At 41.6% G+C, this 14,486-nt stretch overlaps 1 protein-coding gene across 1 annotated transcript in view; it reads right to left on the bottom strand.

The window, feature by feature from the left end:
• FANCM (FA complementation group M) overlaps window positions 1-14,486 on the bottom strand; it is a 258,713-nt gene that overhangs the window by 34,808 nt on the left and 209,419 nt on the right. Inside the window, exons 15-18 of the mRNA XM_073609784.1 lie at window positions 10,762-10,841; window positions 10,574-10,645; window positions 5,789-5,860; window positions 1,165-1,275 (exon numbers count right to left, since the gene is read on the bottom strand). Coding sequence (XP_073465885.1) covers window positions 1,165-1,275; window positions 5,789-5,860; window positions 10,574-10,645; window positions 10,762-10,841 — 335 coding nt within the window. The remainder of the gene's footprint in view (window positions 1-1,164; window positions 1,276-5,788; window positions 5,861-10,573; window positions 10,646-10,761; window positions 10,842-14,486) is intronic.

The following is a 14,486-nucleotide window of genomic DNA, read 5'->3' as shown; positions in this document are numbered from 1 at the left end:
TGATCTGTCAAAGTAAACAGACAGATCCCCGTTCTGTCAGGGAAGTAGAGAGGGATCTACTGTTCCTAGTGATCAGGAACAGTGATCTCTCTGTACTCCCAGTTAGTCCACTCCCCCCCCAGTTAGAAACACCTCCCAGGGAACATATTTAACCCCTTCATCGCCCCCTAGTGTTAACCCCTTCCCTGCCAGTGACATTTATACAGTAATCAGTGGCTATTTTTAGCTCCGATCGCTGTATAAATGTCAATGGTCCCAAAAAAAAAAAGTGTCAAGTGACCGATCTGTCCGCCGCAATGTGGTAGTTCCACTAAAAATTGCTGATCGCCACCGTTACTAGAAAAAGAAATAAAATTTATGTTAAACATGCCATATATATATATCCCTTATTTTGTAGACGCTATACCTTTTGCGCAAACCAATCAATATACGCTTATTGTGTTTTTTTTTTTACCAAAAATATGTAGAAGAATACATATTGGCCTAAACTGATGAAGAAATTTTTTTTCGGATATTATAGCAAAATTGTCGGTCTTTTCTTGTTAATAGCGCAAAGAATAAAAACCGCAGGAGGTGATCAAATACCGCCAAAAGAAAGCTCTATTTGTGTGTGTGTGGGGGGGGGGGGGGTAGGACATAAATTTTGTTTGTGTACAACGCAGCATGACGGCGCAATTGTCAGTTAAAGCAACGCAGTGCTGTATTGTAAAAAATGGCCTGGTTAATAAGGGGGTAAATCCTTCCAGTCCTTAAGTGGTTAAACGAAGAAAAACTTTTTCTTTTTCAACATTTTTGGTCTTTTAGTTTGTTTAGCAAATGAATAAAAAACTCAACGGTGATTAAGTACCACCAAAACTGTCTGTCTATAAAAAAAAAAAAAAAAAATGCTAAAAATATGTTTGGGTACAGTGTTGCATGATCGTGCAATTGTCATTCAAAGTGTGAGAGCGCTGAAAGCTGAAAATTGGCCTGGGCAGGAAGGGGGTGAAAGTGCCCGGTATTGAAGTGGTTAAACCCACTAAGATGACACCCTACTGCAATTCCTGCTAATTTCCAAATGCCTCATTCTAGTTATTACAAAGACTGTCTTCAAACACTGGACACCATGGTCTGAAAGAACCAACACAGGTCATTGTAAATTGGGAATCCATTGCCATCACAAACCCGCTTGCCCTTGTGCTTGGGTCTTCTTGCATGTCTCTGGTGCACTCCACGCTGTACTGTAGATTTATGAACAACTGAAAGGGGCTTTGGGTCTTCATCATCTGAGGATACCTGCCAACACAGAAAAAAAAAAAAAAAAAAAAAAAAAAAGATTAAAAGGATTAAAAATCCCAGGCCAGGTGCAGTTGATGTTTCTAACAATGAGTTTTCTTAGGAGCAGCACTGAAGACCACAAATCACTTTTGGGTAGCAAAGGGAAAGCTGTAATCAAAGTAGGATGGATCGGAGAAACCAGAAGAACATTTGCGCTGCCAGTGTCCACCAGGAGAACATTCCGGCTTTTTAAGTGGGTGATCTGCTAGCTCGGAATATGGTGACCTACAAATACATGTGCAGTCAGTCGCAGCTTTTCAATATCCTTGAAAAACGACAGAAAATGACTATTCTGAATGATGCGCTGTTGCTTAGCAACATCCAGCTATCGAAAAATATAATTTTTTTTCCACAAATTGCATGCATTTTTGTCTTTTATATCCTTCCTTTTCATGCCAACACCCCCAGCTTTGTCCGCAATACACATCTTTAGGATTTCGGTCTTTTAATAGGGCCACTCATTATCTAATTACTAAGACAACAGGATGGCGCTCTTCCTTCCTTCTTCAGATGGGAGGTGAACAAAAAGGCAAATCCTGCTGTGAATTATTTAGTATTCATTCACAGCGTATAGGATTGTATGTAATTACCGTATTTATCGGCGTATAACACGCACATTCATTTTAAGAGGGAAGTATCAGGAAAAAAACGTAATTTTAAATAAGGAACTTTGAAGAAAAATAAGGGTCAGTGCCCATCAGCGGCCTCGCCATTGCCATCAATGCAGCAGCCTCGCCATTGCCATCAATGCAGCAGCCTCGCCATTGCCAGCAATGCAGCAGCCTCGCCATTGCCAGCAATGCAGCAGCCTCGCCATTGCCAGCAATGCAGCAGCAGCCTCGCCATTGCCAGCAATGCAGCAGTAGCCTCGCCATTGCCAGCAATGCAGCAGCAGCCTCGCCATTGCCAGCAATGCAGCAGCAGCCTCGCCATTGCCAGCAATGCAGCAGCAGCCTCGCCATTGCCAGCAATGCAGCAGCAGCCTCGCCATTGCCATCAATGCAGCAGCAGCCTCGCCATTGCCATCAATGCAGCAGCAGCCTCGCCATTGCCATCAATGCAGCAGCAGCCTCGCCATTGCCATCAATGCAGCAGCAGCCTCGCCATTGCCATCAATGCAGCAGCAGCCTCGCCATTGCCATCAATGCAGCAGCAGCCTCGCCATTGCCATCAATGCAGCAGCAGCCTCGCCATTGCCATCAATGCAGCAGCAGCCTCGCCATTGCCATCAATGCAGCAGCCTCGCCATTGCCATCATTGCAGCAGCCTCGCCATTGCCATCAATGCAGCAGCCTCGCCATTGCCATCAGTGCAGCAGCCTCACCACTGCCATCAATGTAGCAGCCTCACCATTGCCATCAGTGCAGCAGCCTCACCATTGCCATCAATGCACCCTGATCGATGCCCATCTGCAGCCTAGAGGGGACAGAGATGGGGGCGGGACGAGCGCCGACAGATTACATACAGTGAGACTCTCCTATGATAGACAGAACAGTGGTCCAATGGCGGCCCTATTACAGAGGCCACCATGTAAACAGGAGATTCTCACAGTATGTAATCTGACGGCGCTCGTCCCACCCCCCTCCCCATCCCCTCCGAGACAGTTAAAATTGAAGTATCGGCGTATAACACGCACACGCCATTTGCACCCAATTTTCAGGGTGAAAAGGTGCGTGTTATACGCCTATAAATACAGTGTGTGTACTATAGCAGGTGTACGTTGTTAGCATAGTGGGGCATACAGCAAATAAGGAGCATATCTAAACATATATGTTTTATAGGTAAATGCAGTTCACATAAGCAATGTTTGCTGCAAATGCCGAGATGCTCATCCGCATAGAAATCCATACAGATCCAAAACAGGTATAGAGGCACTCACCGGTCTTGCAGAGGAGATAGATCAAAACAGCAGTGATTTTATTGTCAATGTTTCCATGAAGCTCAGCCCATTTTTCTCAAAACGTGTGTGTACTTTTTATATTAATTTATTAAAGTGTTTAAGGTTTTTTACCTTCTTGCATTCTATGGGGGGGGACAGGAGAACCAGCGGCGAACCCAAGAGGAGGAGGATCGGGGCTTCTCTGTGCAAAACCATTACACAGAGCAGGTAAGTATTACATGTTTGTTTTTGTTTTTTTTTTTTAAAAGCATGCCTTTAATATCACTAATATTCATACTGGAAATAAAATGGAAACCCAGTGTAAGTTGATTCTTATATCAGAATTATTTTTTTAATATATATGTCCAATTACTTTAGCATCCTTATTTGTTAAAATATTGTTAAAATATCGAGACACACTATATAGCCAAATGTTTATGAACATCTGACCATAAGAAAAGACACAAGGGGGAGCCAACTAAGTGGGATATGAGTGGGTATTTATTTGAATAAAATAAACAGACAAATGCTAACTCACAAGGATAAAAACAGGAAAAGCTTACCTGCAACCATATGGATGGAGTGTGGCAGGTCCTCCTAGATTTAACAGCTGACAGCGTGCCTGTCAATGGGTAAGCCGGTTCTGCCGATTCCAGAAGTAGGAAGAACCACCCTGGAGAGCAGGACCCGGATGCAACACCATTGGTTTGAAATAGGAGCCAATAGCAGCTCCAACACGCGTTGCCATGGCAACCGCCCTCTTCCGGGATCGGCTTCCCCTTTGACAGACACGCTGTCAGCTGTTACATCTGGGAGGACCAGCCACACGATTCATATGTCTGCAGATAAGCTTTTCCTGTTTTTATCCTTTGCATTTGTCTATTTTATTCAATTAAATACCCACTAATATTGCACTTAGTTGGTGCCCCCTTGTGTCTTTTCTTGCATTTCCAGAGATTTGTTCCCATCTCCTATGAAGCAATATTTATAATAATTGATTAAACTTTATGAACTTGAAAGATAGAATCAGTGGATCCATATACTTTTGGGGCATTTTCTTGGACTTTCCACTGTTGGGGCTGTATATGTGAACAGGGTCTACAATCCTTTTCTTGCACCAAAAATATATCTTTTATTAGGAACATCTGACCATCATACCTATAGAAATTTGTTAGAGGAGTTCCAATTCAAAAACCATGGATATTAATATGGAGCCAACTCCCACCTTCCCACTTTACAGCTATAACAGCCCCCAATGTTTTTGGAAGGCTTTCTACAGGATTTTGGAGTAATCAGTGGGAATTTGTGTTCATTCTTCCAAAAGAGCATTTGTGAGGTCAGGTACTGATTTTGACCTTGCAATTGGCTTGTAAAACCATGTCCTTATGGAGAGATTTGTACATAGGGACACAGTCATGTTGAAAGAATGTTGTCCCAAAGCTGGAAACACACACTTGTCTAAAATGTATATGTATGCTGGAGAATGCACGGGAAACACCTGAACCCAGTGTGGAGAGGTGTCCACATACTTTCGTACATATAGGTATGTGTGATGATCAGGTGTTCACAAACTTTTGGACATATGGTGTACAAATGCCAAGCAGACTTTAGGTTCAGTTTGTTGGACAGATCGGTTTGTTTAATTTGAAATGTAAAAAAAAAGCCATTGGCCAAGCCAGGGCCCACATGGGCAGGAAATTGGGTAATGAGCTGGCTAAAATGATAATATAATGTGCAGATCAAAGAAACCCAATAAAACCTCACAGCATACAGATCTTTTTACAAGAGAAAGTTGCCTTGGGACCATGCCTTGGTTGTGCCTTGGGACTTTACCGAGGCACAACCACAAATATAAAATGTACAAAAATTGTATTTAAACCTAAAACAACTCCTACATACATTAAAAATATTTAGATCACATACAATTACAAAGTATATGTACACGAAGAGCTATTGTTGCTTAGATCAGGATACACTAGAATTCCATATGGTGAATACTTAAGTACTGATTCACTCTTATGTACTAATTCTCTCTATGCGTTTCGCGAGAGAACACTCACTTCCTCAGGAGAGGTACACGTATGGATAGCTGAAATTGGAGACAAGGTTGTTTTGGAAAACAACCTTGTCTCCAATTTCAAACAAGGTTGTTTTTTTTTTCCCCATAAACAACCTGGTCTCTCTAGGCACACAAAGTGCGTCTCATATGCGCCCCCTCCCTGACACTGCAGCTCACAGTGGGAAGGATGCAGTAACAGAGGCAGTGCTGTCAATCCAGAAGGAAGTGGGCAAGACTTAGTGTGGCCAGATAATGGACCAGCTTCACTCTCATAAATCAGTGACAAAACTGACAGCCACACCCCCTGAAATATTTTATCATCCTGCTGTAAACTGAGAAGCAGTGTGGCATCATTGCCACAAGATCACAGGAAGCTGCATTAGGTGGACTTCACTGGCAGGATCAATGGGTGTTTGTGGGGCTTTTTAGGAAGACCAAGAAAACTGAAATGCAGACTCCTAGATAAGTGATGCAGCACTTTTTTTTATGGAAGGCCATAGTTCTACTTTAAAATTAAAGGAAGGTGGACTTACTGTATTACGCCCCCATCTGCGCTTTTTTGCTCCAGGCATCGGCGAGTCCATATCACACTCGCTGCTTGCATTCTAAAAAGTAAGAGTTAAATTAAAAAGAGGACAACTACTGTGGAAGCTGTGCCCAAAAAGCCAAGCAGAGGAGATAGTCACCAATATTGCTTGTAGGCGCTTTTTTCCATTACCCGTTTACCATGCCTTGTTTCAAACTATGTTGAAGTGGCCAACTTAATAGAGAAGCAGGGCTTTGTTTTCTCATGTCAGAGCTGCCCTCCTCCCCTTGGGTGATCGGAGGACTGGTGGAGTAATGTTTAAGAAGCCGGAGAGGGTGCCTCATCCCACTACTTTCATGAATATGGCTGGTGGGAGATATGTTCCATGTCTGGTGGTCTTGTCCAAAAGTCCAGAGACTTTGGATTAGAATATTCAATCTAATTTTACTCGGTGATGGCACAGAGCATACCCAAGAATCCCAAAATGGCATGGTTTGCTGACCTATCGGATGAGATCCCCAAGCACCTCCGAACCCTCATTTTCTTCATATACACAGAAGCTAAAATTACAATAGTGCAAGCAAGGAGATCACCCATGATTAACATTACGCTGGTTAAACACAAAATATCCTGGACCATGATTAATGAAAAGCTAACAAGTATTCTCAGAGACAAACAAACCAAATTTGAAAAAGTAAGGAACCCCTGGATTAAATACCTCCAGGCTCCTTAGGGGCAGGGGCGACCTGCGGTCAGAGACATGGATCGAGGGGATTGCTTTTCGATCTTTCCCCTTTTTCCTCTACTTCCTCCTCTCCCTTACTACTAACTGATGTTTTTTTATGGATGCATATGAAGGGTCCATAGAGCCTCCCCCACTCTAAATCATTTATGGGAGCAAGGCATTGTGCCTTAAGGTACTGAACGTATTTGTCAGTAGCGTCCCACATTTCTTTGACTGAAGCAATGTTGTCATTTGACGAATTGCTAATGTGATGTTCTGTTATAAATATGCCTCTATTCTGTATTTGTTATAGGGTGACTATACTCTTGGTAAGGAGATGCTTTATTAGGAGGGCCCAGCCTTTCAGGCTCTTATTTGGGTCCTGTTCATAACACTTGGGCCCTTGACTGTATTAGAGGGAGCATCATTTTTCTGATGATATTTGTCTAACTACATTGGTATTTCTGTACTTTGTTAAAATTTTGAATAAAAATCAATTGAAAAGAAGCAGGAAGAGGTGGAGGATGCACAGATCCACAAAACAAAGCAAAAACAGGTTCTCAGATACAGATTTCTCTCCAGCAAGGAGAACACTGAACAGGAAAGCAGTGACATCACCAAATCTCACTCTAAATCTCAGACTAGCAGTAAGAGAAGACAGTACCTTATATCCTACACCGCAAATACTGTATATAAGGCATGAGGCACATAAAAGTACACTGCTATTTTTTTCATTTTCGGGAACATGTTGCATATTCCACCCATTTTTAAGGTGGAACATGTAACATGTTGCCGCTCCTGCAGCCACTCAAGGATTTGATGCCTCTGTGTGACAACAGTACATGGAGAAGTTCCCTGTACCAGCTGTCACTTTTGCAGCTGTCCCCTGCAGCCCCTGCACTGAGAACTGAGCGATCAAACACTGCTGATCGCTCAGTTCTCCCCTCTGCACTGAGAAAAGAACGGTGGCGGTCAGTCACCAGCTCTCTCTCGAGCACTGGGCTGTGGAGGGGATGGGAGGAGCAGGCTCAGTCTCCCAGCAGCACAGCTAAGAGGCTTCCAATCCAAATATCTGGGTTGATCCCGACTGTAAAATTAGGATCTTTCCCCAGCCTGGACTCTCTAAGTGACATCAGCCGACAGCGGGTTTTAGCTAGCTGTCAGCTGAAACAGGTCACAGGAGTGCAAAATGAACTGGAAAAGTACTTCTAGACAAAAAAAATGATTTTTAGAGTACTGCTTAGGCACAATTAAAGTATAACTATAGGCAATTTTTTTTTATTTTGGACAGAGTGGAGAGGGAACACCTATCGGGTTTTTAATGCTGCCTGTGTCCCAGATAGGGAGATTCACCCTCTCTATTTGTCACGTTTAACGTAAAAGTAAAAGAAGATCCCAAATTTTGGGTTGTCCCCAGAAAAGTAATCGAGGGGAAATCTTCCAATAGGGGCATTAGATCTGGTGACCTGGGGGGCCCCAATGGAGTACCCCAATTTTCAGAAATTTCCTCTCACTTCCTGTTTGGCTATTGGACAGGAAGTGAAGGGAAATCTCCTCAATGAAACACAGATGACAAAAAAAAAAAAAAAAAAAAATCTGGACAGGGGCTATAACCCTCTCTTGCTTTATCCAAAATGGAAAAGTTTTGCCCATAGTTCTACTTTAAGGTTTCTAGATGTTCTTTAAAGATAGAAAATCCGCGCTTGTTGATTTCAGGTCCTCTTAAGTATTTTGACATAAACCGAATCATAACTCATTTACTGATACAAGCATATACAGTGGATATAAAAAGTCTACACACCCCTGTTAAAATGTCAGGTTTCTGTGATGTAAAAAAAAAAATGAGACAAAAGATAAATCATTTCAGAACTTTTTCCAACTTTAATGTGACCTATAAACTGTACAACTCAGTTGAAAAACAAACTGAAATCTTTTGGGGGAGGGACGTAAAAATAAAAAAATAAAATAATGTGGTTGCATAAGTATGCACACCCTCTTATAACTGGGGATGTAGTGGTGTTCAGAATTAACCACTTCAGCCCTGGAAGGTTTTATCCCCTGCTTGACCAGAGCATTTTTTACAATTTGGCACTGCGTCGCTTTAACTGGTAATTACGCGGTCATTCAATGCTGTACCCAAACGAAATTTGCGTCCCTTTTTTTCCCCACAAATAGAGCTTTCTGTTGGTGCTATTAGATCACCAAAATTTTTAAAAAAAAACAAATTTCTTCATCAGTTTAGGCCAATATATATTCTTCTACATATTTTTGGTAAAAAAAAAAAAAAAAAAGCAATAAGCGTAAAAATGCACTGATTACTGTGTAAATGACACTGGTAAGGAAGAGGTTAACACTAGGGGGCGATCAGAGGGTTAAATGTGCGTTCTCTCAGTGTGTTCTAACTGTATGGGGATAGAACTGCGTAGGAGAGGAGACATTTCGCTGTTCCTACTTACTAGGAACAAATGACATGTCTCCTCTGCTCTGACAGCACAGGGATTTGTGTGTTTACACACACACACACACACACACACACACATACACACACACACACACACACACACACACACACACATCCCCGTGCTGGTGCTCATGCATGCCGTGCAGCGCGCCCTCTGGCGGCTCTTAAAGGAACCCTGTATATGTGTATATATGTAGTATATGTACGTGAGCCGGTCGGGAACCGGTTAAGCAATCACATTCAAACTCATGTTAAATCGTACTCACCTGCCATCATTCTGATTAACCCCAAATAAAGTTCAGCTGTTCTAGTAGGTCTTTCCTGACATTTTCTTAGTTGCATCCTACAGCAAAAGCCATGGTCCGCAGACAGCTTCCAAAGCATCAGAGGGATCTCATTGTTAAAAGGTATCAGTCAGGAGAAGGGTACAAAAGAATTTCCAAGGCATTAGATATACCATGGAACACAGTGAAGACAGTCATCATCAAGTGGAGAAAATATGGCACAACAGTGACATTACCAAGAACTGGACGTCCCTCCAAAATTGATGAAAAAAAGACCAGAAGAAAATAGGGTTATGGAGGCTGCCAAGAGGCCTACAGCAACATTAAAGGAGCTGCAGGAATATCTGGCAAGTACTGGCTGTGTGGTACATGTGACAACAATCTCCCATATTCTTCATATGTCTGGGCTATGGGGTAGAGTGGCAAGACGGAAGCCTTTTCTTACGAAGAAAAACATCCAAGGCCGGCTAAATTTTGCAAAAACACATCTGAAGTCTCCCAAAAGCATATGGGAAAATGTGTTCTGATCTGATGAAACCAAGGTTGAACGTTTTGGCCGTAATTCCAAAAGATATGTTTGGCGCATAAACCACACTGCACCACCGCACAGTGAACCACAGTGGTGGTGACAGCATCCTGCTTTGGGACCGTTTTTCTTCAGCTGGAACAGGGGCCTTAGTCAAGGTAGTTGGAATTATGAACAGTTCCAAATACCAGTCAATATTGGCACAAAGCCTTCAGGCTTCTACTAGAAAGCTGAACATGAAGAGGAACTTCATCTTTCAGCATGACAACGACCCAAAGCATACATCCAAATCAACAAGGGAATAGCTTTACCAGAAGATTAAAGTTTTGGAATGGCCCAGCCAGAGCCCAGACCTGAATCCGATTTGAAAATACGTGGGGTGATCTGAAGAGGGCTGTGCACAGGAGATGTCCTCACAATCTGACAGATTTGGAGTGTTTTTGCAAAGAAGAGTGGGCAAATATTGCCAAGTCAAGATGTGCCATGCTGATAGACTCATACCCCAAAAAGACTGAGTGTTGTAATAAAATAAAAAGGTGCTTCAACAAAGTATTAGTTTAAGGGTGTGCATACTTATGCAACCATATTATTTTAGTTTTTTCATTTTAAAAAATTTCAGTTTGTTGTTCAACTGAGTTTTACAGTTTATAGGTCACATTAAAGGTGGAAAAAGTTCTGAAACTATTTATCTTTGTCTCATTTTTTTTACATGACAGAAACCTGACATTTTAACAGGGGTGTGGAGACTTTTTATATCCACTGTATTTGTAAAAAAATAAAAAGAAAGCCAGACTTACTGTATTAGGCTCCCGTCTCCGTTTTTTTGCTCCAGGCTTCGGGGAATCAAAATCACTCTCGCTACTTGCTGACTAGGAAGAGAGATTTGAAACAAACCAACACAAGGTGCAATAAGTCCATTGCTAATTAAAGCCTGTATGTTGAAGATTCTGGCCTGTATTATGGCAAAAGATGCTATGCTGCTTACCTCTGGTGACTTGAGGACAGCTGCTGCCAATTTTCTTTTCCGCCTGAAAACAACATCATCCTCACTCTCGGGGCTGCTGCCTGCGGAGAGATGGCAAACATCCCAGAACAAACCATGAGAAGCAGAATGAAAAGCCATCGCTGCAGAGGGCGGCCATGATTAAACACAAAACCGCCACCGTGCCCTGTGGCTGCGCTAATAACACATCAACCCCAGGAGACAATTTGTACACGCGATTATTTCAAAGGCCTCCGCTGTTTTGTTTGCATCTGGAAGCAAGCAGTCCTATTCTATAACAGAACACATATAAAAGGACTAATACGCCTAACATAAAAGTGAAAAATATTTATGATTTAACAATATTGAAGCTGGAGTGCTGTAAGGTGAATAGTGACTTATAGCATATTTTTACACAAAGCTGCCCAAACTAGTTTTGTAATGTACACATTTGTAGGCAAACAATGCTGTATTACACTGTCAATTGGTCCACAAAGTATTAATGCCCACCTATACCCTGTTTACCACCACTGCGCCTCGGAGTATACACACAATAGTTATTAATATTATGTGATATGTGTTAATACAAATACCTAACTATAGCTGCCACTTTATATGAGAATTTACTGTATGATGTTTTAATCTATAGCGTGTAAAAACGGTATTAAACCACACGTTGGATAAAACAGTGGCGCTCAATTCAAACAAGGTGCTTACACTCTTACCGTGACTAATTAAGCAGAAAATCAAGTGAAAATAAAATTTACACACAAATTATATAAATACACATATACCTTCATAAAAGTATAAAGTGAACTATATGCCTACACATATATCTTCATATATGTATAGAGTGAACACCAGGTGATCAGTGAGAATCATATAACGATTTAAATGAATAAAGTATCACATAAAAAAAACTTTTTTATATATAATGTGAATCATTAATTCACAAGAATCTGATCCAAGACACACACCATTTAACACAAAAATGTTCATTAAATATTAGTGATAAAGTCCTTCAAAAAGTGATGATGTCTTTCTTCCAACTTCCACCACACCCAGGTGTTGAGTGGACCCACTCCCAATGAAAAACTCACTCACCAGCTCCAATTACCCCCACTTGCGTGTAGGGCTATAGTGCTTAATGTTTCCAAACAAGAAGAATTATGGGTGATAAGCCAGCCATCCAAAATATATATGTACAATTCGTTCCACATGTGAATAAAAGAAAAGCTCCAATAGTGTAATTCGTACAACCAGTTTATTGAACAACACACAAGCCAATTCTTCAATGGTTAAACTCACACTTTTAAAATCAAAAAAAGCAACGTGAAAATTCCCACAGCACAATGCATTCCACTGCACAGCACAGCAACTTGTATAACACTCTCTAGGGGTTGCAGTCACGGCGGACCCGAGGTGTGCAGGCGTCTGCTCGCTTATCTCACCCACTCCTCGTCCGCCCCACCGCTTAGACAGGTCCCCTCTCCTGATAGGCTCGACCGCGACGCTCGTCTCACTTCGCGTCACTCGTTCTTGGTGTCCACCATGACTCGGCCATGCCCCGACATGTTTCGTCACGCCTGTGACTTATTCATGGGATAGGCCGCCCGGGACTCTTAAGAGCGTCCTCTGTTGTTCATCGTTTTATAATGTTTTATGATTATTATTAATTTTTTAATCATAGCGAAGAAACACTCCCAAATAAAATTAAAAATAAGAAGTTTATAGGCTTCAGCATTCAGGGTCCTGAGATCATATGGAGAATGAACAACAGAGGACGCTCTTAAGAGTTGCTAGATAGCCGATGCATATAAATTGTATGAGGTTATATCTAGTTCGATAAGTAAAAGTCACCTAAATTACACTTTATGTGTTGATTGAGCAACGAATCCTAGTAACAGGGGTGTATTGCGCTCACGGGGACACGAGTAATACGCAGGCGGGACGTACGTACATTGCGCATGCGCGGTGAGCGATCTCCGTTTTTTAACTGAGAGGAGGGTATATAAGAGATGACTGACATCCCGGGCGGCCTATCCCATGAATAAGTCACAGGCGTGACGAAACATGTCGGGGCGTGGCCGAGTGATGGTGGACACCAGGAACGAGTGACGCGAAGTGAGACGAGCGTTGCGGTCGAGCCTATCAGGAGAGGGGACCTGTCTAAGCGGTGGGGCGGACGAGGAGTGGGTGAGATAAGCGAGCAGACGCCTGCACACCTCGGGTCCGCCGTGACCGCAACCCCTAGAGAGTGTTATACAAGTTGCTGTGCTGTGCAGTGGAATGCAGTGTGCTGTGGGAATTTTCACGTTGCTTTTTTTTATTTTAAAAGTGTGAGTTTAACCATTGAAGATTTGGCTTGTGTGTTGTTCAATAAACTGGTTGTACGAATTACACTATTGGAGCTTTTCTTTTATTCACATGTGGAACGAATTGTACATATATATTTTGGATGGCTGGCTTATCACCATAATTCTTCTTGTTTGGAAACATTAAGCACTATAGCCCTACACGCAAGTGGGGGCAATTGGAGCTGGTGAGTGAGTTTTTCATTGGGAGTGGGTCCACTCAACACCTGGGTGTGGTGGAAGTTGGAAGAAAGACATCATCACTTTTTGAAGGACTTTATCACTAATATTTAATGAACATTTTTGTGTTAAATGGTGTGTGTCTTGGATCAGATTCTTGCGAATTAATGATTCACATTATATATAAAAAAGTTTTTTTTATGTGATACTTTATTCATTTAAATCGTTATATGACTCTCACTGATCACCTGGTGTTCACTCTATACATATATGAAGATATATGTGTAGGCATATAGTTCACTTTATACTTTTATGAAGGTATATGTGTATTTATATAATTTGTGTTTAAATTTTATTTTCACTTGATTTTCTGCTTAATTAGTCACGGTAAGAGTGTAAGCACCTTGTTTGAATTGAGCGCCACTGTTTTATTCAACGTGTGGTTTAATACCGTTTTTACACGCTATAGATTAAAACATCATACAGTAAACAATGCTGTATAGAGGCAAGTGATCATACAAAAAGTTACAATGTGTTTGATATAGTATCTGCAGAATCTATCGTGAAATTTAGTCAGCCATGTTGAGTTACTGCTGGCAAAAAAAAAAAAAAAAAAAAAATGAAGAGCACCAAACTGTTAGGGTTCAGTAAAGAATCCATAGACGAAGAAACAAGGGCAACATCAAATTTTCTAATAGTATAGGTATGTGGCCTTAAATAACCATTGGAAAGTGTAGTGGAGTGGGCAGGGACAAGTTGGACATCAGTTCCTGGCATGATTATAATATACAGTATGTGGATACATACGCAGTCTGTATGCCTACTTTACATCACTGACATGCTTTTAACCATTTTAAATTCACTTATTACCAAGTGGATCAACAAAGTACCAAATTATTAACAAGGTGAAGTAAAAAATGCTTACAATATTTAGATATATAACTGCCCTTTGTTAGATTATGCAATTGAGTCCACTGAAGGATACCCTGGTCTCCACATATAGAAAGACAAAAGTCTACATATACATCAACTAACCCCCCTTTCACCTGATCCAGTATGTAAGGTTGGTAAATACTTGCCTACAAAGCTCTGGGATCCCATTTAGCTGCCCCAGAGCTTTGGGGCAACTTTGGGGAGAGCAAATGTTTACAACTGAGGGGACACATGGCCCTTGTCAAAGGGTAAAGTTTACAC

Source organism: Aquarana catesbeiana, linkage group LG13, assembly GCF_042186555.1.
Source record: "Aquarana catesbeiana isolate 2022-GZ linkage group LG13, ASM4218655v1, whole genome shotgun sequence".
Lineage (NCBI taxonomy): Eukaryota > Metazoa > Chordata > Amphibia > Anura > Ranidae > Aquarana > Aquarana catesbeiana.
This window is presented reverse-complemented; position numbering and strand designations above follow the sequence as displayed.